The sequence below is a fragment of the Corvus hawaiiensis genome, chromosome 11, assembly GCF_020740725.1.
Source record: "Corvus hawaiiensis isolate bCorHaw1 chromosome 11, bCorHaw1.pri.cur, whole genome shotgun sequence".
Classification (NCBI taxonomy): domain Eukaryota; kingdom Metazoa; phylum Chordata; class Aves; order Passeriformes; family Corvidae; genus Corvus; species Corvus hawaiiensis.
Window position 1 is genome coordinate 16,363,187 of NC_063223.1, and position 26,550 is coordinate 16,389,736.

At 36.4% G+C, this 26,550-nt stretch overlaps 1 protein-coding gene across 6 annotated transcripts in view; it reads right to left on the reverse strand.

Moving 5' to 3' along the window:
• The window catches only part of CACNA2D3 (calcium voltage-gated channel auxiliary subunit alpha2delta 3), a 394,450-nt gene that overhangs the window by 12,527 nt on the left and 355,373 nt on the right, over positions 1–26,550 (reverse strand). For 2 of the 6 annotated variants that reach the window (XM_048315277.1, XM_048315276.1), the window contains 6 exons: positions 25,199–25,261; positions 22,578–22,648; positions 14,084–14,159; positions 10,558–10,610; positions 8,980–9,035; positions 5,490–5,601 (listed from right to left, as the gene is read on the reverse strand). In XM_048315277.1, coding sequence (XP_048171234.1) covers positions 5,490–5,601; positions 8,980–9,035; positions 10,558–10,610; positions 14,084–14,159; positions 22,578–22,648; positions 25,199–25,261 — 431 coding nt within the window. Of the gene's footprint in view, positions 1–5,489; positions 5,602–8,979; positions 9,036–10,557; positions 10,611–14,083; positions 14,160–15,627; positions 15,674–22,577; positions 22,649–25,198; positions 25,262–26,550 lie in introns of those variants that run through there. The other 4 variants (XM_048315279.1, XR_007206017.1, XR_007206016.1 and 1 more) reach the window with 4 other exon arrangements.

Genomic DNA, 26,550 nt, shown 5'->3' on the forward strand with positions numbered 1-26,550 from the left:
CAGTTTGACTGCAGCACACCTGTGACCCAACATGGGCACGGGTCAAAACCATTCACGTGCACATTTTCATGTGGGTACTTGGCACAGCTGCTGCAAAAGCAATGGTGCAAAAAGGTATGGGCTAAACAAAGGGTGGGCAAATAGAGAGAGCATTTTCCTCAGGATCATAAAAGATGGACACAGTAAAAAGAATACAACCCAAAACATCTTTTAGAAGACTGCCTATAATTTACTGCCCTAACAGCTCCAGGACATATGCAAGGACTTTCTGATACACATCGATAGAGCTCCGAAAGAGAAGAAATTGGCCCTTGATGCTTTGACTGTTTTATGTGGCAGGCTGGTTTGTTTAGAAGCAAAATAACTACATCTGAAAAGGCAAATGATTATTTATTTCATGGGAAATGGAACTGTGTATTTATTTACACATTTTAAACATGATCAAGTACAGCAGTTTGGCAAGCTTCTACCGAGAAAGAAATGCGGAAGTATTTTAGCAAATGGCAGTATGTCTCGGAATTAAGTGGGTTTTCAAAACCATTACCATTTTAATGTCTGCAGATTGCACTATTCCTGACACTGATGCACTCATGCCCTGAGCACTCTGCATCTAATTTGTGTTGTTATTTATGTGTTACTGCCAAATCTGTGCATTTAGTGGACAAGTCTGAAATTAGCCATTATAAATCCACATGAAGTGTTCACTGTCATCCTGAACTACACTTCCATTGCCATTTACCTCTTTTGTTGACAATAAACAGCATTCAATTCCCAGTCTATGAGAAAGCAAAAGAAGCAATTTGGTTTATTGATGACTTTCCTTGTTAACTAATGTCTGCTTTGTAACACTCTATTGGGACAAATAGATGATACACAGGACAGTGTTTATTCAAATATGTAGTTCCTGTACATTTTAACAGGCAATTTACATGTGATGCCCAACAAGGTAAAGTAAACACATTAATCTTTCATATCTTGCATAATTAAAATACACATAAATCTTTCCCAGGGTTAGGGTGATTGTACCTACATACTTCCTTGCTTCCCTAGTGGGAATATGGCTTTCTTATATTTCCTTTTCTCTTTGTTTTGTGTCTTAAGATTGTGAACAAAGAACCAACTGGAAACAAAACAGTTTCTTTGGGGTTTTGGTATTGACCTTGTGGACCCATGAGTGCTGCAATTAAAAGAGAAGGGGGATTTTTTGGAAGTAAGGCCAGATTTTTGATCTTCATCCAAGTCCAATATGTCATCACACATGAACAGAAGAGGTTAAAAGGGCAGATTTTTAAGCATTTGGCTGTGCAACTGCTGCCTAATCTGTATACCCACAGTTTCTACAGCAAACACACAAATTTGGCAACTATGCACTCAACTGGCTCCTTACAACTTTGAAATTTTGACATACATGCTTCAAGTATAAATAGTCATTTGACTAAATTGCTATACCCACACTTGGAGTAGCCGGAGTTATAACTGAAATTAATGGTATTTTCCTAAATGAATCTTAATGAAAACATCTGAATTTTCATTCATAAATGAGATTAGCAATTAGACAAAACCTTTTTTGTTTGTTCCCCAAAGAGATGAGAGGATATACTAAATAGATTGGCAAACAGTTTCTGATCAAATATCATAACAGCCATTATCCTTTCTAATTCATAACAATTTTGACATTCTAAGGATGCTTTCCTGAGACACTTTTAGTGCAACTAAATTTTGTTACACCAGGAGGCAAAAACTGGTGAGGTACCCAGTGAACATTGCTGAAGAACATTGGTTGGCACACTTATATTTAAAATTGGCTAAAATATTGGGGCAAAACTTCATAAAACTACAAGCAGCACTGAGATGCTTATGTAGCCTAAAATTTCAAACTTGATATCTAATCAAAAACTCATTTCTGAGCAGCACAACACCTTTAAAGCCCATACCAAGTACATCTGTCACTAGTATAGTTCTGACTCCACAGAAAGAGTGCCAGTTGAGACTGATAAAGAAAAAATATTTCTCTTTAGCAATTAATTACTTTAAGCATTGAGGCTGTGATAGAACAGTCTATCATATGAGTTTTCAGAAGTAATGGGGTTTAGTTTTTTAGATTTTTTGCTATAAAAGGGAATAGCTTACTGGAAAATATGAAACCATTTCAGATTTTTCAAAAAATCCCAATCTGTCTGTCTTGTTGACAGTGCTTAGAAAATGTGGGCTGACTTGGTTTTGATTGCTGTTTAAATAACAGATTAATTTAATAATCATTGGGATATTGAATAACAACAAATTATGGGGTGGGACAGCCAAACCCTGACCCTAATGACATTCTTATGTTAATTCTTATTTTCTTTTGGGCTCCTGCTTTCTTAAAAAAACTATATTTTTGAAAATCGTTTTTAAACATTGCAATTTATCCCAAAGTAGCATTTATTTTTTGCTTGTATGAGATAAGTTTACGTATAGGGAGTGCATTTTATATGTCTGTATATATTTAGTGCCTGACTCAAAGCCTGCTTAAGTGTATAGGTGTCCTTCCATTGAATGAGTTCCCAGAGATTGCTGAAAACGTGAGCCAGCCATTAACAAAGTAATTAGCAGGTAATCCTTTCTACTGTGTGATTTACTTTAGGATACTTCAATTTAAATCCAAGCACCCATGATTAAATTTATGATTGGAAATGTTTATGAATTTTCATTACTGTAGTTGCTAACTGTCCCCCTTAGCATGGGCAGAGTATTTCTGTAAGATCAGAAACAGCACACCCAGGACAGAATAAAACTGAGCCTCTGCCCCTCACCCTGTGACCTTGCTGGCTATGACTGTGACTTTGTTAGCAAAAACACAGTATTTGTGCCCCAAAGTCTTATCTAAGTAATATTATATGGTTTCAGTTAACATCAGTCATCATTTTTACTTCTACTAAGAGACTGTTTTTAGTCTCCTTTTGCAGACAAGGGCTCTATAGTAGTGCCTGACACCGCAGGAACAAAAGTCAGGGACTGGAGTAACTTTTGACACAAACTTGCTTAAAGCAGAGCATTTGCACAACTTTTGTTTGCAAACCCCTTCATAATATACCGACTTTTCTAGAGTCTTTCAAAGTCTTTCAATATTCCATGGGGTGCATAATCAGGTAAATATTTACAAGCATCTTTTTCTATTTGCAATAAATGTTTGTAATTATATGTCACAGATTAACCTATAACAAGATTCAAGGACGACACAGAAAATAATCCCACAGGCTCAAGGTGATGCTGCACAGGTTAAGCACTGGACAGAGTGCCAGTTCCAGACTTACTTTATAAAAGACTGAATCAAAATTCTGATTGAGCCCATCATTCTTAAATTACAAATATTAAGCAATACACTTGCTTGTAAAAATATTTATTGGTACTGAGGCCATGAAGCAGAAAACTGGGTCAGAAGATGTAGGTCTACAAAGGACTTTGGGTCAAATTCCTTAGCTGCTCTGCGGGAAAGTGTCCTGGGTTATAACAAAAATATTTGGAATCCAATGCAGTCTGCAATCTTAGATGCAATTTGTAGATTGTTAATGACAGTGGGTAAATGGTGTAACGAACAACTTTCCCATGAGAATCTAATAGTTCTTCTGGATTATTTCTTTAGGTTTTGCCATTGCTTGTGGAGAAAAATAATGGGTGCCTTGAGATCAGTTTGCAACTTGCAGGGTTTTCTTTTATTTTTTTTTCCACTGTGGAACACAAAATGTTTTTCTATGAAAAAGATCTTAGTGCATTATTTTTGAAATACTATAATTTTCGCTAAACTCAGTTTCCAGCTTGGTGCTTTCCAAGTATTGCAGAATTTTATTATTTTTGAAACTTACTTCCTTTGACCTGAAGTTACCTAGGAACACAGACTAAAAATCTGCATTCCTTTGAGAAAACCTAGTCCTGTTAAATTAATCTTCTTTGCATGGAATCATGTCTGTTTGCAATATTTAAACAGAATCATACAATGGTTAGGGTTTGGAGGGACCTTAAAGACCATCTGGTTCCAGCCCTCCTGCCGTGGCTGGGACACCTTCCACTAGACCAGGGTGCTGAAAAACCCCATCCAACCTGGCCTTGAACACCTCCAGGGCTGCATGATAATTTGTTGCGCAACTTCTCAGTAACCTTCTGTTAAATTATCACAAAATAAGGCTGCTTAAATTCTACAATGCTGGCACAAAGCACTCACAGCAGTGTAACCTTCATTGTATTTGATATGTCAAGTGGAAAAATCACGGCTTGATTTTGTTGAGTTTGTACTTTTTAGGCAGTGGGACCTATTGTTGCACTTAAAGGGTTCCAGAGCATCAATTTACAAAGCACTCTCATACTTCTATTCCACAAAGCCATATAAAACCAATTATTCATACTAGACATTAACAATTTCTTTCTACTTGAAAGCTGGTCAGTAGCAAATGAAAAGTGAATATTAGCACTTAAAATTTATCTCCAGTGTACTTACTCCTATTTCCTGTTTTAAAGTAATGAATGAAAATATCAAGGAGAAAATTTAGGAGTAAGTCTAGAAGCACACTTATTGACTTCAAAGTGAAGTTTTCACCTTTATTTGCTAATTGCAAATAATTTAGCCTGGAAAGGAAGAGTTGTAACAATTTTTGTTTAACTTGTAAATTCTTCCTGAAATTTATATTGATAGACAAATTATTGCTGTAAATACTAATCTCACTGGTGATGACAACCTCTCAGCATAAAGGAAATCCAATTAAGAGACTTATCAAAGTACAGAAATTTGCATAAACAATACCTGTGCAATTCCACAATTAAAAGGTACCAGAACTACAGTCAAAATGTCACAGCACATGGGCACCAGATGCAGAGAAAACACATTTTCATTGTGAAAGAGGAAAGCTAGACTGAAGTCTTCCTCTTCTTTAAGCTCTATAACGGACAAGTTTACGGCAGCACTGGTAGAACTGACATTACAGCACTGTCATGTGAGATTTGTTATTATTAACTCAGCTTCCCAGCACTGAAAGTTTGGAGAATAGATTTAATCCTCTCCCACTCTTTCAGACTAACAGTTCTAAGAAGGAAACTCTGTTTGGCATTCCAGTAAAACAACCAGATCTCACTGTACCCCAAGAGAATTCCTAACCTATCCAGCAGGGTTTCACTCCTGGACAGGAGACTGAACAGCACTTACCTTTTTGAATCTAAATCTTACAGACTATGCCCTTAGAACGCTGCCTGCATTTAAGAAAAGTATTAGAGCATTCACTATTTGAAATTAACATAAGCCTCTACTGCTTTGACATTTTTTGGTAGAAAATAATTGGCACAGCTTTAAGAGCATCAAACTTTTAAGTGACCCCTGTAACAGGAGAAATGACACCCTGACAGAGGTCAGTACATAGGATAAAACACAACAGACTTGCATGTTCTTCAACACAGCCTTGAATAATTCAGTTTTATTGCTTTGTCACAAACAGTTGTATAAAAAAAAAATTGAAAGGGCTTACTTGAAACAGTCATCGCAAGCAATATTCCCCATGGTCTCCTTTATAGTGCGCTCGGAAACAAAGGCTGGATATTCAGTATCACAGGGCTCTAGGGTTTGTTTCAACCTCTGCGCTATAGGCACAGGAAAAAACATCTTGATGTTAACATGAGAAGAACAGCACACAAAATTGTGAACAACATGAGATGCTGTGCTACAGAGCTCGCGGAGAACGGAAATGTTACTCAGCTTCTGCCACCCTGTGAGATTTCCTAGGCAGTGCATAACACTATTTTTTCAATTAAATAATAAAAAAAAAAGTTTATCCATGGAATGTAATTTTACAAGACATCACTGTTAAAGTAGTTATTAATGGTTTAGCCATTGCCAACCTAATTTACATTTATGCATGAGTTTTTTTCTTTCTGTGCAGATTCAAGCTGGATTTACTGTCATTTTTATCTCAGTGGTGCTGTGCATCCCTAACTTTTATTCATGGGAGTTTACATTTATTTGATATGTAAATTGTGCTATATTTTACTGAAGCCTAAACATCTATTTTATATTATTAGCTTGGGAATCTTTGGAGGGTTTCATCAGTTAAAATAACTCCGTGGGTGGGAGAGGCAGAAGAGTTACTTTATCCAACAACAATGCTTGTTATCTGCTTCCCAAAATAGTAATAATTACGGCTCCATAGCGCCTTTAATCTGAAGTCCTTGCAATGCAAGGAAAAAGAGTCACTATTTCCATCTTAAAGATTGGGAAACTGAGGTACCAGGAAGCAGTGGGGCTGGTTCAAGGTCAAACTACAGGACAGCAGCTCTTCTGACTCTCACACTGAAGTATCTGTCACACAATGTCTCTCCCTCATTCCCTTTCTTTTACCTCCCCACCCCTTCATTTTTCCTTCACACAGAGATATACTTTGCACATCAGCACAAATGTTAACCCTATCTTAAACTAATTGCTAAGTGAGAAAACAAGATGAGGTATGACAAAAATAGATTACACTGAACAGGCTCTTGGTCTTGACAGACCTTCCCCTGGAGATGATCTGTTTCAGAGTGAGTGGTGCATCCACTGAGCAGTGCCGGGGAGCAAGCACATCTGCATTTCCAATCACACACCAGGGCATGCATTGCTGAACTGTTCACAGTTTTTGTATATAATAAAAAAACCCAATATTCCACCAAATTCACAGATCTCAAAGGAGGCACTAAAGCTGGTCAGAAAAGTTTTGTTATTTCTGATGTTTTCACTATGGCTGCGACATATTTAATCATTCAGTATTTTTTAGAAAATTGCCTGACTAGCTCTACTGCACCTCTTCCCTTTCTCTTCTGTTCTCCTTATCTGTTGTCAAGAATGACTGGAATTTATCACCTGAGTTTTGAGTCTACCCTCACTTGTATCAACATACAGCTTGTGTAACAGGGACTGACAAAGGTTCACTGGTCTCAGACTCCCTGCACCTCACTAGAGTCCAGAAGATGATGGGATTGTCCAAGGTTTAGGATTTCTTTTCACTCATTTATTAAATGTGATTGAGATTACAAGACCTTGGGCAGAAGTATTTTCCATAGTAGGTTTTGGCAAATGGGCAGGTGTGTGTGGACCCTCCAGCATCTTCATAGTATGTTATATTCTATTAATGTCACAATTTGAGTGGGAAGCAATTTCTCTACTCGGGGAACTGATTTTTTTTTTTTTCCTGAGCTTTCTTAATTATTTTTAAGTAAAAAATAAATGTGCAAGTTTATTAATTTTAATTTCATTAAGTGCAGTCATAAATATTACAGCTCTTAGTGGTAACACAGCATCTCCAGAAGAACATACTTAAGCATGTGGTTTTCTCTCCTGCTGTCTTGTGAAATATCTTCTGCTTTTGCTTCCTAAAATATGCTGGCTCCAAACTACCATCCCTTGCTACCTAACCAGATATGAGCTGGGCAAGCACTACCATAAAATTATGACATTTCAATGAGTGTGATGAGGGGGTATTTCCAACACCCTTAACTCATCAAAGAAATGGAGCAAGTGACTTGTGCAATTAAAACTTCACTGTCAACTAAAAAGTGAATGGAAATTCCTCAATAATACTGGTTCATTAAAGTGCTGCACTAATAGTTCTATTTTTAAGAAAAGGAAGCTTGTAAGTTATTATTGCCTCTTCTGTAGTTAGTGCACTCTTAAAATACAAATCAGACATTCATTTCCATGAGATGAAGAGGGATGCTCTGGAAGATGTTTTATCTAACATACAATGTAAGTGCCACGGGATGTTTCATGTCAGGATATATTAAGGCATAGCTGTACAGTACACTTGAAAAACAATTATTTATTTCCTACTCTGGCTGCTTTGGCTGCTCTGCAGAAACCAAGGACTGGGACTGGCACAGCTGCCATTCCTCGAGGAACAGTTTTGCATTTTCTGGGCAAACCTCACTGTCCTTCACAGCCTCAGTGCTGGAGATGGTTCTCTTCATGCTTAAGGAAATCACTGGACAGTTGGTCTTGGCTTTTAGGGGCCTGACTGATACCTTAGCTTCAGACAGGACATTATTTTGGCATAAAGACAGCCTAGTACCCAGGCAATGCAAATATCAAATGAAGCCTAAAGCTGCAATTTTATCCCCTGCTTTGCTAAGAAATATGCAAATATGAAGTTGAAAGTCAAATATGAAGAATTCAGTGTAAATCCTTACACCAGTCAATGACACACAGCACAATTTGCCTATTAAATTGTCACTTGAAGAGCAGTGCTCTTGTAAAGTGGCCCTTTACTTTTGAGCAACACTTCTGAAAATGCCATAAAAAGTCTGCTAAAATATAAACAGACAACTTACACTGAAAACTTCCCATTCTTAGTGGAACTATTAAAATTTTCCATTATTTCAACTAATCTTCTGCATTTTAAAAAATTATTTTGAGTAAATTGAATTTTAATTCATTTAAATGCCTATTTTGAATGGAATTATAAAAAAATGCAGATTTAATCAGCCTTGCTTAGCATAAAATGTACTCTCTTAAGCTTTAAAAATTATTTTTGTATGAAATAATATCAAGATGGTCCTATTTCTGTACAATTTTCTTGAAATGGCATTTTCCAGCACAATAATCCCACTACATTTTATAGCAGCTCTAGGAAAAAAAAGGTTGTATAACAGAAAAAGGTCAGTGCAATTGCTTTATTCACAATGGCTGTTTTGGAATGAAGGGAAAAGTTTTTAAAAACGTATTTAATCGTTATCTACTATTTTAACTTTTCTGTTATAGTAGTGTACTGTGTTCCTAGAGTGCACACAAGCACTTTGTGGTTATTCATAGAAGATCCTAATTGTCTTGTGTTTTAGGAAACATTAGCAAATAAGAGGATACTGGCATGGGAAAAAAAACTATTATCAGATGTTTATTATTTAATCTAAAACAGTGTACACACATCTGAATTCCCAAAGTCCAATTTACTCTAGACATTTCTGCCATTATGCCAGGAAAAAAATTACACTTACCTTTAGCTGTTAGATCAGAGTGCCACCAACTGCATAGATTGAATTCCACAAGGAACCTAGAGAAATTATTAGTTTTCATATTACCCCACAGAATGTTTTCAAAACACTAAGCTGGCAGTAGCTTGATAACATTAATCCTATTTTAAATAAAAGCTAACACAGAACTGAAATTCAAGTTACTGGCATAACTCTGGGATTAGCAACTACTGCTATTTTCCTATTTTAACTGTTTTTTTTTTTCTTTTACTTCTGAAAACTTATTCTTAAATTAGCCCCATCAATAAATCATAGATCTGCCCATTTTTAATTTAAAGTATTGATTGTATTTGAAATTTCCATTAAAATCAAAACATGATTTACAAGAGTCAAAGCGTGACTCTTGTAAAATGCCATGGAATTATAACTGTCCTGGCCACAATACAGAAGTACACATAAAATTCTTTTATTAATTCTCAAACTGAAATAATGAAGCTGTTTTATTTCTAAGAGCAGAAAAGATTAACCACTGTCTAATCAACTCTAACTAAATTGTAAAGAACATATTTTCCCACTAAAATATATCATGATTTACTTGGAAGAATGAACTGAAAGGTGTCAGCCAATCAACTGTTGTAAGAGTAAAGAATGTGAAACCAACATCCAGTTCATCACATGCCCATGAATCTACAACACTTTTAAACATAGAAGGCTTTTTGACATTTTCAAAGCTGTTACATGTAGCATCAATCTCATTTTAACACAATTTCTTTCCCTTATATTCACTTTGAAAGCTGCATTTCAGATCAGTCTCCGCCCTCTGGCAGTAGCCATTCAGTTAATTCTCCTTAACTCTTATTCTGAACTTTGAAGAAAGCTCATACAATTTACAATTAAACAAAATGACTGCAAGAAAAAAATCAGTTCTATGTCAGTAAAGATAAAATTCACTCAAATCTGCATCTCTGCTTTCAGATAAGAACAATAATAAATCATAAAGCTTAATAACACGACACATTTTAAGGCTTCCTCTTCTCCATATGATATTGTTATTTCTTAGGCACCTTCTCTTAAAGATAATGATCATTATGAATTAATGGAGAATTTTAGAAGAATTAATGGAGATAGAAAAATTCAGCAACATCCAAGTACACCTTATCTGGCACTGTAAAGGGTCCATCTTACAGAATTTTATGAAGTGACAAACAATACAGTGAATCAGGGTAACAGATTTCTCTTCTGTCAGCAGCCCACCCAAGCAGCATCACAAACAGCCAATCATGTATCTAAAATTTAACAGTAACCACAAAAAAGAAATTTGGGCTGGATATTGTGATCTGCTAAACAGAGACCTGCAGGTATAAGTGAAGACCATGAATAATACAATGTAAGTGGAACTGCATTTAAAAAGCCAAAATTTTGTCAGATTTTAAAAATGCAAAATTGGAAAAAAAATTGACAAATATTACTATATTTGAAATCATGTAATAAAAGTAGCACAATGCAGGCAAAATGCAAAAAGTACAAATATTAATATTCAAAAGTACAAATATTCAATAACTCATAGAAATATTCATTAAGTTCTTGATAAAATCTACTTACAAGACAAGTTCAGTCATAATCCACTTTACTGCAGCAAAGAAGGCATTATAAGGCTGAAGAGAAGCAACTCATTTAATAAAAAGGTAAAATATGCAGCATTTACATCCTAACTGAATTCTTCATGTATAAAAAATGCTATGGATATTCAAATGCATGGGGAGCAGAAGAAACCCTTTTTTTTTTATGAACGAGAAATATTGTTGTACTGATTACATACTGATATTGTTATACTGATTTAATACTGATTATTAAAGTGTATAGCAATGAAATTTCCTTTTTATCATACTTGGTCACATACACAGATTATCAGTGGGAAAAGGAAAGTTTTTGCAAATGATTCTTAAATCTTTAACCTCTAGGGGTTCCTATTTCCCAGGCTATTGCTGGAGGAGCAGCTCGGGTAGATAATATGAGGTTTTCTTGGGCTGCAATTCACAGGCTTGCCTCTCTATAATGCAAATCTCTATTCATTGCCTCAGTCTCATTAGGCTCAGAAAAGCTTCTGAAGTCTGAATTTACCTAAATGTTTATCTGTGTCATTTGACAGTCCAGGTCTAAGCACTTTAAGTAGTTATTTCCCTCCTCCCTCTGTTTTTCTGGATTATAACAAATATAGCAAATCCTTTGAAAATCCTCTGTTTACAGTACTTCTAATACATTCTGAATATTTCATTTTTGAAAAGACTATTAATAGGATTAATCTTTTATGAAAGAAAGACAGGCAGAAAAGTCAGTTTCCAGAAATTTGGAATTTCTCCTTGTCTCCCTTGTCTTTGTTAGGGTGTCCTAGTTGCACAAAATTCTGCAGACTCTCTTAGATCCAAACAAAGTATTTTAACCCATAGAGAAGTCATAACGACAGGACTCCTCAGATATCTAAAATCATGCTTAACCACCCCGAATGAGCACTCACTGAAGCAGTGCTGTTTGGCAGAACAATAACAGGGCATTTAAAATTTTCAGGTGCCACAGAGAAAGTTTCTGTGCAGAGCTGAGGACTCACAGACTCAAAGAACTCAGTCAGTGCCATGGAAGGCTGAAACCACAACCCAGCAGAATGCACAACATCTGAGGCAGGAACGATTTTCACCTGTGGAGCCCTGTCTTATAGGAAAAGAGAAAGAGCTACAAGACTTTCCCAGAGGGGAAAGAAAATAAAATGTCAACCCTGTGGGACATCTCATTTATTTTCATTTCAAATCAGAAAACCTGAAATTTCATGCCCAAGTAACTAAATTTGCTGTATACTTTTGTTTGCATAATGGCAAATTTAGTGTAAAACAATGTATTTTTTTTACTTATGAAGAATACCTATTTAGTGTAAAATATGCCATTTGTTTAAGTAACTATTTTAATACTAGAACTAAACTAAAATTTAAAAACCCAATCTACCAGAAAAAAATTCATTAATGTGTACAGAAAATGAAAAAAAAATATTTTGTTTTGTAATTCTGGTGGAAAAAACTTGTCATTACATTGATATAAATTCATTCTCATGAAATGTGATTTTACTTGAGAGCCTTTTCCACTCACAGACGGTTCCTTCTTCAAAAACTGCAGCAAAAACTGCAGGAGTTTTATTCTCTCCACATATTTAAACCACAACTGAGAGCCAGAAGAATTTGGTTCTGTGACTCCCATGGCACTGCTACATTTGCAACAAAATGGTTCTCTGAAGAATCATGTAGATCTTGAACCAATTAAAACAAAAAAGTGCTAAATAACAAAGTCTCTGGATAGCTTTTAAGCAGCAATACTATTCTGATAAAGAAATGGACAAGGTGATCTATAAGTCTAGTCCATCCCTAATTTATTGTCTTACTCTCACAGTATAAAAGGTTGGGGTAGAGTTTCTGATGCCTCTTCTCCACTTTTATGTTGCTTAGAATAGGAACTTTTTAGGGAGTTTCCATCTTGTCCCTGTCTCTATTCTTGTATTTATAAAACCATATTTATTAAAAGGAAGTATAAACATTTGTGAGCAAACCTTTTGCTTCAGCAGAAGTTACACTGAATACTGCTTAGTAACCTGATATGTAAAAAACTGGGCACAAAAAACAAGAAAAACGAGGAATTAGCACCACCTGGCTTTAATTCAAGTTGTCTTTATTAATAGTCATGGCTGATAGAAGTGATTGAATCAACAAGAAAATAATAAAATAACCTAAAACTCCATTAGTTTTTCATACTGAGGATCACCAAAACTCACTTGAGGTTTAAAGACAATGAATAATAAAATAAATAAATATTTAAATAAAAAAATCCTTGACATGTCTTAGTTGATCCCACAGCAGATGTGGGTTTTTTCTCTTGTACAAAATTTGGAATTAAAAAAAATTATTTTGGATTAGAGCCCACTTTTTAAGGGATAATGCTTCAGTTCTACATGCTGAGTGCTTAGGCAAACTGAACTGAAGCCCAAGCCTTTGGATAAAAGATGTTTGTTAAGAGTTGTAAAATATTTTAAGACTTTTCCTGCAAATATGCTTCACAGCATCCTGTTCTATTTCACTAATAATTTAGGTCTCATTGCAGTCTAGTATTTATGATGTCAAGACAGTATTTTTTTTTAGGTTTAGACTTTAGTGGATAACAAACTGATAAATGCTAGAAGTCCAGATATTTGAAAAACAGAGTCATGTAAATATGTAAATGAAAACATCCCCAAATGTACAAAATTATTAAAGGGTGGAGGTTTTTTTCTAGTTAGATCTGCATTTTTCTAGTTAGATGTGCATTTAAAAATACTATCAGGTAATTTTTCCAGGCTGGCAAAACTGCTAGTGTTTTGCTGCTGTTCCCTTTACATAGGAATTTTTCATGCTATTACTGTCATCTATTTGTGAAAACAGTAGCTTTTTAACATGCAAAACCTCTGTCAGAACGTGATCAGTTCTGATAGATTATTATAGCAATCAGTAAAACAGATGCATGGTTATAAAGTGTCCTTGGGGTTATTACCCTGATATAGAATTTAGCAACAAGGAAGTGTTGCCCTGGCAAAACCCAGATTGTCTCTACTCAAGCCTTACAGAGGGACAGGGTTTGTATTCAAAACCCTTGCAACACAAGGGTTTAAATGCATTGAAATCCTACTTTAAGAGACATGTTTAAATGTTAAGAAAAAGAAAATATTAAAATCACTGACTCGCATGCCTTGTCAATGAACCATTCCTTTCATATAAAAACCCCTCAACTTTTAATTTGAATTACATGTTTACACATAGAAAAGGCATATGTGATTCTAGTCCCCCAGACAAAACACAATCTATTGCCAAATTTACAAATTCCTAAGAAGGCAGATTCATACAATGCAAAGAACGTTCTGACAGAACCTCAGAAATGGTGGCCCAGCATTAAAATGATTGAAAACTGAACACTTTGCATTAGTTTATAATGAACCACCCTTCGAGGAGCTGTAGGCATTCCAAATCAAAATAATGGGCTTACAAAGGCCATGAGGTATTTGCAACAATTTTCTTTGATGATTGCATGGAAAGATGCTCATAAAATGTGCAGTACTTACGTCCAGTAAGCTATGGGCACTGTCGCTACTCTCTTTGTTTGTCCTACACATGGCCTGGTAGTCATAAAGTGTAACTCTACAGGGAAGAACAGAAAACTGCTTGACTAAAAGAAGAAAACACAGTGGGATAAAAGTGACGATATGGAACAGTCTGCTCACAAAGTGGACAGGAAAATAAAAACTGTAACATCGGGGTGGGGAGGAAAGAGGGAATGAGATCATTAAAATACAGGTTACACAAAAGAGCATAAGAAATACTGTGAAAAATTTGTAAGGATTTTGGCAAACTACAGAACAAAGCAAAAGCGTAACTGGGAGGAGCCAGGGAAGAGACACAGAGAGTGTAACACACAATGGCATAAACAATGTGAGGAGGAAGAGGAGGAGAATACACATCCAACACAATGCTTAAACAATTGGTTCTGGACTAATTTCACCCAGAAAGTGAAAGAGCCTATGCATTTGAGAGGCTTCTCACAACAGACCACTCGAACTTCAATAAAAGCAGAAATGCACTTCTACAGTCCCAGCATCTCAGTTCACAACTGATTTGTAACATGGCATTGCTTCTGAAGGAGAGAGAGGTGGAATTTCAGTGCACTGACAGTACAGATATTTGAAGCAGGATGGGTTTGTCTTTGCTTCTTTTTATGAAGGCAAAATATTCCAGGTACCTGCTGTAATCAAATTATGCTAGAAGCCTCCTCAGATGCATAGCAAACAGGGAAATTTACTTATGCTTGCAATCTTATTCATCATTGAAACACTTCAGAGATCTAAATGTAAATTCCAGAACTCAGAGCTAGTACATGGAATTACTGTGATTATTTCTCTAAATCTGTCTGTCCATAGAACAATCAATTAACTTTATCCATCCACATAAACAAAACATTTAAAATCTATAGCAGATGTAAAGAATCTTTAGCTGATAATTTGCAACAAGTGTAAATATATAAAACTCACTATTATTTGAACATTTCCATTTGACTGTTGCATCATCAGAGAGACAAAGGAACACAACTGAACAGAGATGGTTAATAGAGATATGAGATGGGACTTCAATGTTTTGCAATGTGTGCCTTGCTTCTAAGTGAAGAGGAAAGGAGAGCACACAAATTCAGCTATGGAAAGAATGTCCCAGAAGCTGCCAAAACCAGGTCATGAAATGCATTCAGCATCACCATGAGGCATTCTGCACTGCATGCCATGAAACCTTGCAACCTGTACCAATAAAATGTTGTATTCCATTGTGGCAGAAACTACTTTTTTTTCTGATCTAATTTTGTGACAGCAATCATCACTAAAAGCTTCTTTATTATGTCTATATTTTCTTTCTGGCTTACAGGCAAAATCTCTAATATATTGGATGTTGTAGCTTCAACTAAACATTTAGCACATGGTCGTACTGCTTACATTATTATTTTTCTCTTGTGTTGAGAATAGAAATGCCTAGGAAGCCATTGTTTTGTGGACTGGCAGAGAGAGGCACATGGGAGACAAACGCATAACTAGAGACCTAAACATGGTGTGAGTTGAACACTGACCATCCTTGGCAGAATCCCGCCCACAGCCAGATCCGCGCACCCAGATCTGCCAAGACAAACAGAGCAGTACATGGTGTAAGCTGTGCTGCCTCTGTGGCGTGCAGTAATACACCACTTCCCCTAGCTTTTCCCTTCCTTTTTTTTTTATCCTTTAACCATGGTCAGAATCCAGCCTCTGGACAGGAATTTCTAGAGCTCAGCCTGTCCAGCCTTGGTTGGCTCAAGTATTTTATTCCTCAGGATCCAAGCACAGCGTTGTTGTGTGTGCACTTGGACCACCCAGTGATGGAGGCAAGAGATAAATGCATGGACAAGGGCAGTTTACAGATATTATGGTGCTCTCTGAAGAGTATCAAGAAATTCTATATAGATGAAAGAGTCCCATCCTGCTTCATTTAATATCTAGTCTTAGAAGTAGAATACATTGTATGTCTTAAATGTGATGTTTTTTCAATATATTAATTAACTTTAGTGACTGGTTCATGTTAGAAAGTGTAATCAATGTCTCAACTTTCACTTTCATACAGCAGAACTTCCTGGTCAATCAGAGGACTTCATTATTCTGCTAAGCAGTGGTAATCAAATACAATTATAATACTATTATATATGTACACTAGTATGTATATATGCATACTGTATACTATTCTATATATAGAATATATATACTATTATGATGTCATGTGAAAGATCTATTATAATTGGAACTCAATTTTTAATATTGATCAAAGCCTTTCCCCCTTCAGAATCTGTACTTGAATTGCATTTCTTATGTAATTATTGCATTACGATAGATTCAGTGGTTTCTTTAAATGCCCAAAGATAAAAATGTATTACAATACTGAAGTATGCACTCACACAAATATTCAGAAATACAATTCATATTGCACCCCAACATGCTAGGTTATATTTTTTGTAGGGAGTATACAGCAACCTAAGGTTGAATTATGGTTTAAGAGAAAGAAAACCAATAAATAAATGCAGTTTAAACCCCCTTCATTTAACAGGGAAAAAATTTACTAAATTTTAGAGTGATGGCAGAAGGGAAGAGTTTTAATAAGCAACCTCAAAATCATATAGAACACTACAGAGCTGTTATTTGGAAAGGCTTGATATCATCTGCGGATGCTATTGGTTTTAGGTAGATGTGTTTAGTTTGAGTAAATATAATTGAATCTTCAGCTAGTGTACCAGGTAAAAAAAAAAAAAAAAAAGAAAAAGAAAAAACATAAGCAGCAAATCCTTAGAAAGGTACGCAGACAGATTTCTGAACAAAAGTCTGGAATGAGTTTTGGGTTTAGAACAATGTGTTGCCATTTCAGTAACTTTCAAAGGGGCAGTTCAACACCTAGCTCAAAGTTTCTAAAGATGATTCAAACAACTATAGCACAGGATGTGCAAAATATATCAGTAAAAGCCTTATTGCAAAACGATGTTAAAAGACCTGATTATTTTGTGCTAGAAACAAATGGGAATTTTGTAACCCGCTTAAAAGATCAGTGGGTGAAGCTGATAACCACATTGAAATCTGAACACTGCAACATAGTGAACCAATTCTTGATTCTCTGTTACTGTGAATGCTACTATATGGGTTCCAAGGCATTCACAATTTCAAATACAGTCGTTTTGGTTTCATTCTTATGAATGTAATAGGAAAGCAAAAGCCGTCCAGCTCTATTCCCTATAAAATGTACTAGAGCGTTTGTAGCCAAAGCAGTTGCCTAAGACACTGTGGTGTTTCTGTGCTCAGGTGTCATTTCCCCAGTGTTGTTTTATTGCTAAAGTCTTCCTGAGATTTTAGAAAATAGGCTTTTTTCTCACTCAGAAAAACTCAATCCAGTGTTGCAGAAGAAAGGCTTCCATATCACCGGTTCTGAAGTGATTTTATTTCAGCTTTAAGTAACTGTTTGCAGCTGACCATATCCTGACCAGCTGATCATAGTCAGGGAACACAACTTCCTCACCCATCTAGGTGCCCAAATCCATGCTCTGTATCACAGCACCTCCCAGGGGAGCTTTGCTCTTGCTACAGATGACATTCCCGAGACTTTCTGACACCACCACGCTGTCAACTTCCACTCCTGAAGTCCACAGAGCAATTGTGCTCAGCATCAGCTGTAGGACAAACGCTATGAGCAACCACCTTAAACTGATGGAAAATAACTTAGCACAACCACAATATGCATTGTCAGTTTATGTAACTTCAGGGGCCAAACACATCTTAGTGAAAACCCTTCTATTGTCAATTTCCTGATACAGTAAATTCCACTCCTACTTTGCAATGTACTTACAATTGAGTACGAATCTGGTTCAAGAAAATTAAACTTCCAAGACCTACCAGAAGCACAGGATATATTGCCAGATATACTCTACTGCTTTCAGCCAGGTTTTCATCACACCCATGGATTTCTACTTGGTAGTATAAAATACCACCACTGATAACTGTAGCAGCTGAGAGGTCTTCAATGCATAAAATTTCAAAAGTTTTGTCGCCAGTTCAAGGTCTGGTGGTTTTCAAATAATGTGTGGGAATAATAAGCTTTTTACCACGGAAGTAAATGTCAAGTCTATAGGAAAAAAAATGCTCTAAAGAGCTGAGCAAAGGAAGCCAGTGATACAGAAGTCCTAATTACTGACACTATGCTTATTCAGTAGTCTGTGGAAGAGTTAGTGGTGACTACAGCTCACTTGTGGTGGAAAGATGTGCAGCCTATCTGGCATTCTCACAAGGAGGGGAAAGAGGGACAGTGTTGAATGGTGTGAAGAGCAAACCAGTTTCTAAGTCTAGAGAGGTTCCTGTGGGGAGGTAGCAGGACACTGTGAGAAGCCCCAGACTGTTGCTGCTCTGGCTCTCACACCTGCACTGACAGATAGATTATTAGTGTCCAGAAGCTGCCAGGATAATACCTTTCACCAAAATCAATGGAAAGAATAAAAATAAATTACAACATTTTGACAAAACAAACTTGTCATCACATATCTTTGCTTTTATTGCTCAGCTACTCCCAATTGCCAAGGTTCTCAAGGAATAACACGTATAAAAACTACAACTCAACCTGTATTTACAGACTATGGAATGAGAACTCATTTATGTAGCACATATGCCTGTGTTTCTCCTTAAGTGTATAAACTGATTCTGTATATGAATACACTGCATTAAAAGTAATATTTACAGAGTCATAAAGTCAAGCAATGCCTAAAACTCAGATTTAAGACATTAATTTTAGATATCACACAAACAAAATAGGAGCAGCAAACATACCCCACAGCAATGTGGGGGTTTTAGTGTGCAGGTACCAGATGCACATTTAGTAAATGCCAAAAAGAAGCCCAAAAACTTGTTGGTAATGACAATTTGTCCAAAACCAAGTCCAATAACTGCAATTTCAAATGTTCTTTTAGGCTATCACTGATCTTCTCCAAAGCATACACGTACAGTATGCCCAATTAATAGGCAGCCAAGTCCAAGAGTGTAAAAATCCACATGAAAAGAAACACAAATTTTAAATCTAAGTGTCCATTTAGCACAAACAAATTTTAGGAATATCTTAATAAAATGTTTAAATAAGAAAGACTGGCCAAAATAGAAAAATATCATTCATTTGGGGGCTGCTCTGCCTCAGTGAAAATTGTGTCTCGTTGTTGAGCAACTAGTTACTGTTCTCATGATTTGGCTTTAGGAATTTACTAAACTACTTGCTAGGAGAAGAACAAAATTCTGAATTTCTTTTATACACATAACCTGGGGGCAAAACACTTGCTAGGTTTTGCTTATGAACCAAATCAAGACAGAGAGATGGAAGTCTGCCTCTGTGTCCATGTGGAGAGCACAGGTGAAGGATCTGCACTACAAGAAAATGAGAAACAAGAGAAACTCTCAGAACAACAAGAACTTGACAGAGTGAACCTTAGCACCTGGGAGAGCTGCATTTCAGGGGTGTGCCACTTCAGTCATACATCCTGACAGCATGATCAAATACCAATATTGCCAAATACCGTAATTACAAAATTACTAAATACTAAATACCAATGCCTAGACTCTTCTATGCAAGAGGATGCCTGTGGAAAGAGAACTGTAAGAGGAAATGGAAATGATGCTGCTTCCGTATTTGTCATATAGATTGCTTAGTTTTCCTCCTACTGGAAAGGGTGAAACTGTTTTGAAGGCAAGAGATGTTTCATTTTCTCTTACAGATTTATTATGTTTATTTCTTTAGGGATCTCATTGCTTTGATAGCCCTTAATTTTCCTGATGTTAGTGTTGGCTTTTTAGATTTTCATGGTTTGAGCTGTTGATTTTTTTTCACTGTTTTTATATAAACAAAGTGCCGAGAAAACCATAAAGAAACTTTTCTAAGTTATGTGAAGCAGATACTTTTCCGTAAGCACATCCTAATTTATTTAATAATACATTTAAATCATATTTAAATTATTTAACTGTGTGCAATACTTAAGGTATAAGATAAACATAATTTTGCTAAATGAAATCATAGAGCATGTCACGTTGCTGTGCAGGCACTGATATAATTTTTCTCCCTAATTATAAACCCCATAAACTAAGAAAATATACATACATACATATGCACACATTATTCAAAAGAAGTACTGAGTTTAAAGAAATTGAGGAGGGAAGGAGGTATTTAAGTTCCCTTTAAAAAATAAACAGCGAACACAAAAATTGAATTTCATCCTGCTGCAGGTTGAAAAGAAATATAGTCAGCAGCAAACAGCCCCCTTTTGTTTAGCACTTCCATCTCAATCCTACAAAGCACTTCTATATCACTCCAAATTTGTGGTAGTTGGGAGAACAGTCAAAGAGTTATTTCATTCCTTTTGTGGATGCAGAGCCTGGAAGCTGGCAGGAATCATGAGGTGAGAGCACATACTGCCACTGCCACTCAGATCACTGGAAGAGCAGACTCCCATCTCCACTGGAGTTGCCAGCAAACTCTTCTGCAGGGAAGATCAGGCACCACAGAACCTTCTAAACTCACCAAAAAGGGAGCCCGACCAGCTCAACCAGGGCAGGGTTATAAAATTCACCTGTTGGACAGTGCATGCCATGTAAGAAGCAAATTGCAAGAAAGGCTGGCTCTGGGTATTATCAGAATGAAATGCAACGAACAGAGCTCGCTGTCTGCTTTGTCTCTGTGGTAAGAGCAGCAATGACAAGTGCAATGTATGCAATGCCCACACTGTGCTCTCAGGGAAATGGTCCTGGTGACAGACCTCACCACTGCAGCAAGCACTCTTTTTATTTTCTTCTTATTTCATATAAATAAATTTTGGAAAAACAAAACACAACCCCCACCCAGACAAATAAATAATCTTAAAAATATTGTAAAAGTGCCTGATTATTTTTCATGAGAACCAGCAAAGATTTCTTCTTCATATTGTTGGAATAATTTATTTAAAGGCTTCATCTAACACAGCTCAAAGATAGGGGTTTTTTTGCTGTTGCTATCTGCTGTACAGGAAGTTGCTCACTTGCAATTACTCCACTTTGATCCTCTCCCATCTTTAACTGATTTGCAGTGGTCAGTTTATCATGGTTGAATAATTGACTCGTGTTTACACTTCCCTTAGTATGCAGCTCAGTTGTACTGAGCTTATTATCTCTAATCATGAAGTCCAAGACCAGCAAAATCCTTACCAATGGCCCACTCCAAAGAGCCACCCACTGCATTTTAGATGGAACTCTCAAGCTATGCCTGTTTTCTCACTGGTGGTGCCCACCACTGTCAATCACTGAGTAGAAGTTCTGTTTGAAATTCTTTGCTGGGCAGAACAAAACAAATTGGAACAAGTTAAAACATTATGTCTTCGTTGTGACTGTGTGTTGTCCTTTGGATTAAATAAAATGCTTCATCTCTTGTATAAGCAGATCCTTTCATTGCCAAACCCAGTCCATAAACAGGTATTGCTTCAATTCCTTCTACAGCATATGTTAAAAATGTGGTGCTAAATGCAAAAAAGTTGCCACCTTTGGAAAACTAGGATTGGGGATGATTGCATGAGTGGTAGATCCTTACATTTCAGGTCAGTCATTTACTGGGAGCAGTACTCAGCTATCATGCACAGAAGCAGCACAGAAAGCTTTCTGCCTTTAAGGGAGCTGATTTACCAAGCAAGCCCATGAACCACCTGTTCAGGGAGCCTCTGTACACACCCTCACAGGTAATAAATAAACCTTGATTGATGGAATCAGTAATATATCTTTTTATTCATACTAGAAATGCACAGAAAAATAAAAAGCAAAAGTATAAAATATATTATCAGCAGTTTTCTTGTTCTGTAGTTGGACAAAGAGGTACAGAACAGTTCTTAGACCACATGAAAGCCATGAAGACTCCAGTGGTGAGTTATAGATTAAAGGGAAAAGATTTTTCTTAATTCCCCAGATGGCATAATTTATTTCAAAGGATAACACATAAAATCACGGTTATTTTTTAATGTCATTGTGATAACTAAGACCAGGTCAATAGTCACAAAGATAATGTTCAAAGATAAGTTAGCATGTGAATGGAGATGGATTACTGGGAGAACACAGTTTTCCTTCAACAGCAGGGCATTTTGCACTGTCTAGGTCGAGCAATCTCCAACTTTTTACAGGTCAAAATGATAATGTGGCATCTATGTCTTGCTTTAGAGCTGTTTAAAACTGCTCTGTAGTGGATGTGGCCCAATCTCTTCTCCACCTGAGCCCAGTGGGAAGAGGAAAGGGACTCAATTTTAACATTGTAGTCAAATAAACCATTCTTTTAATAAGAAACTCACGGTAGGCTGACTCCAATACTGTCAATATTTGCTGTGTGTGGAACCAAGTTACAGTCAGAGTGTACAGAAAAGAGGCACAGATGACAATCCAGCCACACCACCACTCTTGGCTTTCTTCTACATGACTTTAATTTTTTTGTTAAAACATTTTTAAGAGATAAAATGTTAATTCTTACCTCTTAAAAGAGCCCATTGTTAGTAACTTGTTCATTACAGCCCCTTCAACCTCCCCAAAAAAGTAACCAGTCTGTAAGGGGAAAATGCAAGGAATTACCAAAAGCATAGATACATGCAAAAAAAAACCACTGGATGCAATTTAAACTGGCATATTCTAGGATCTGATGAGTGGCTTTGACAGTTACATAGACAGGTTTTCAGGACTGCTACTACATAAAATCTGAAGAGGACTTCCCAGTAAGGGCAAGTTGTTGGGATTATATTATTACCCCTGAGCAGATGTAAGAGCTTAAACAATATATTGAGGTACCTTATATAACATCTAATATCAGAAAAACAAAAGCCATTCAAAACTAAAGCTTGTAAAGAAAACACACTAATCTGATCACAAACTCTTGTGATTAAAATGTTTCTCAAAAAATATATAAACAGGTTGTGAGAGGATTTCATAAACAGTCATTAAAAAGCGTTGTTTATAATTCCTGCATGACCTGTTTAAGGAGCTGGAACAGTACATTTCATCAATCCTATAAATTTTAACTCCATTCAGAGTCATTTCATGCTTAAAACCACTCAGCCTGATGAATTACTCATTTTGTCCCTATTCAGTACTTGTGGACTAATAAAAATAAATCTCTATGGAGGAAACAAACATTGCTGTCATGAATTTGGTCCGCAGGATGGAAGTGGCTCTGTCATCTGCAGCCATTCATGTGGCAGTGGAAAATCTTGCAAGTACAGCACTTTTCTACCTTGGGAAGACCTGTTTTATTTTAGATCCTCAGCTCCCAGAAGGATTGAATATTTCTCTTCATTGTTTAAAGGGAGAAATCCCACAATTTATGAGGGGGAAAGGGCACTACACTCTCAAATTGCATGGATTCCATAGGTTTTGTAAGAACTAAACCCCAATTCCATTACAAGGAACTTAGCTGACCTCAAGTATGCACCTGGGAGTTTGCAGGCAGAAAAGTTACAGCCCTAGCTAAAAAAAGGCATTCCTTCACCTAAAAGGCAAGTACTGCCTTTTTTTTTTTCTTTCCTCAGGGGAATCTTGGAACATTTTCCAAAACATATGGGTATGTTGAGTCTCCTAGAAACACAAGGAACATGAATAAAAATACCAGCTTCAATAGCCATGGCTGACTGATGAAGAAAGATTACCCTAATGATTGGAGAGGCAGGCAACGTCAAGAAATTCCAAACCATAAATGCCTCATATAACCTTAGATAGTAATAAATCTGATTTATCAAGTTGTGCACCAGTCTTATGAAGACATTTCAGTGACAGTTCTCTCCACAAAAGCTCCCTTTGTAAATGCTAGTTCTCCCCCAAAGCAGTCACACCCGGGTTATCGTTGGCTTTTTAGTACATAAGGATTTAGTTGCAATTCAGAAGAATTACTTTGCCCCAAAAGCCTGATTCTTGGAGCAGCTCAGGTCATGTTTGGAAAGCTGATATAAAAACAGTGCAGAATCAACCCCAGATAGGTCAGGAATTGATAAGGCATCATCCCACTTCCCTACCCCTTCTCCATCCACAATAGACTGTATACACACTACATATATAAAATAGACATATACTATTGTAAACTTATCATAGATTTATATAACCCTAGAGACTTCTCTGCTGTCCCTCTTAGATTCATTTAACTAACAAAACAGGTCAGAACACATTTCTAGCCTAGTTCTGGTGCAACAGTTGTCCAAACTATTCACAGGTATATGTAAAGGCTTCTATCAGGTAACTACAAAAAGAAACATCTCTTCCTAATATTTATTGGCCATAGCCAGATATGAACCAGCAAATCACTGACACAAATCACTGACACAAATCACAGCTCTGCACCTGTAAATAGTAACAACAACAAAAGGGGAAACAATGAGACAAACATGTTTTAAGTGCATCAAGATCATTCCATAACGAGTGTATTTCTTTGGTAATGCCAATCCTATCTAATTCAGATAGGGCTCAGTAGGAGTGTGGCTTCACAATCCCAACACATAAAAACAATTCAACTTCAGACAATTCTGGCATGACTGGGGCACCATCCCAGCAGTTTTCAGGCAACAGTTAGTGAGAATGGTGATGGCTCCTTCATAAGGTTTGCAGGACTAAGAAAAACATTCTGTGATTCTGTGATAATCTTATTTCTTGTCCTCTCCATTGTGATGCTGAGTGCTTAGTTTTAGTCCTTCAATGACTGTAATCCCCTTCAGAAAACAAACTTCTCAGCCAACATCTCTGCAAAATCTCATTATCTCAAGATTGAATGTAAAAGCTCTGGGTCCTCCCCTCCTCCCTTCCCAAACTTTCCATGTGATAAAAATGGCACAGAGAAATTTTTTTTTCTTGGAGTAAAAGCCTCTTACAGAAGACAGACACTTCTGTAGTGAGAAAGGTCTTTAAGAGAACGTTTATGAGTTTAAGAATAGACACTGCTCCAACGGGAGACAGAAACTGAGCTCTAGTGAGAAAAAAACTTATATTCTTTGTAGAAGGAATTTTTTTTTAAATTTTGTGTTACTAATTCCTTACCATTTTCAGATGGTGGCCTATTTTAAAAAAAAGTAATTTTAGATTAAGATATTACATGAGAAGACTCAAGAAAAATCTTACCTGTTGATAGTCTTCAGATACTAAAATAAATCCATTGTTATCTATTAGGTAACAGTTGATTGTCTGAAAAATAATAAAACGTTATTTTAATTTTTGATGTTAGGATACAGCAATAAGTTAATTATATACTTTACTTCTAAGACAATTCTAAATGGGCAAAAGCTTCAGGTTGTTATAGGGTTTTACATAAATTCTAAGTGAGTGCAGACTTGACTTATGGGATATTATCCAATTTAATTTGTATGCATTTTTTTCATGCAAAACAAAACAAAGATGTGTACAGAATAGGAGGATAATTACTAACAAGACAATTACAAACAAACATAAAAAACAAGAGCCTGTGTTTTTATAATCTGTTCTTAAAGGTTTTCCTTATAACAAAGTTTGCAAAGGCACAGAACTTTGGTGTTCCTGATGGCTTCTCCTGTGTTTGGAGAAAAACATCAGCACAATGTCATTACCCTAACGATGTATTAATGAAAACACAGTGTCAGCCTGCAGAACCAACAGGGGACCAGGTAATATTTTTTAATTTGTTCATTGGGGGATGGGACCAGAAACTTCTGTAAAAGAGGCCCCACAGGTCTCCTAAAGCTTTTCAAATTGTATTTTTAATTGGGAACTGGATTTAGAGGTAGGACTGTTAGCTTTTCGTAGGTCAGACGTCTGAACTGTATAAAACAAGGTAAAGCCAAATCAGTGCTTCCCTCCACACACACATGCACCGTTTTAACCTCACGGAATTACTTGCTACAGGCAGAGTTTTAATTACTGCACTTCAGAGTTTAAACATAAGGTTCAACTCAAACCCTGAAACCCTGATATAACTCAGTTTCTCCTCAGTATTGCCAAATACCTATCTCAGTGTTAAATCTTTATTGTGTTTCTATTTTTGGTCTAAATCAGCAAACATTTTTACTCTTGCTTATTGAATTTTCGATGACATTTGTGAAAAAGGAAAAAATAAGTGGAATGTCTGCCAATATGGGAATCCTCCAGGCTTTGTTTTTAATTTGAAACCCTTCCTGCTGCAAATGGGTTGTACAGAAATATGACAAAAGATGCTTTCTGCTACACTACACATCCAGCAAAATCTCTGTGCTGTTTTAGGGAGGAAATCAGCCCCATACAGTAGTAGCTGTGCAAGAGGCAAAAATGCAGTCTGATATTTCCCAAGATGCTTAGATGTGCCTGATTCTCATTCTGACCACATATTAGTACAGTTCTGTGGGGCCAAAGAAGAGGAGAGATTTGCACAAATGCTGGCTTGAAGTAGATTTAAAAAAAAAAAAAAAAAAAAGCTGAAATCAGGCAAAAGTTCAGAATGATCATCATTCCCTAATGCAAATGCA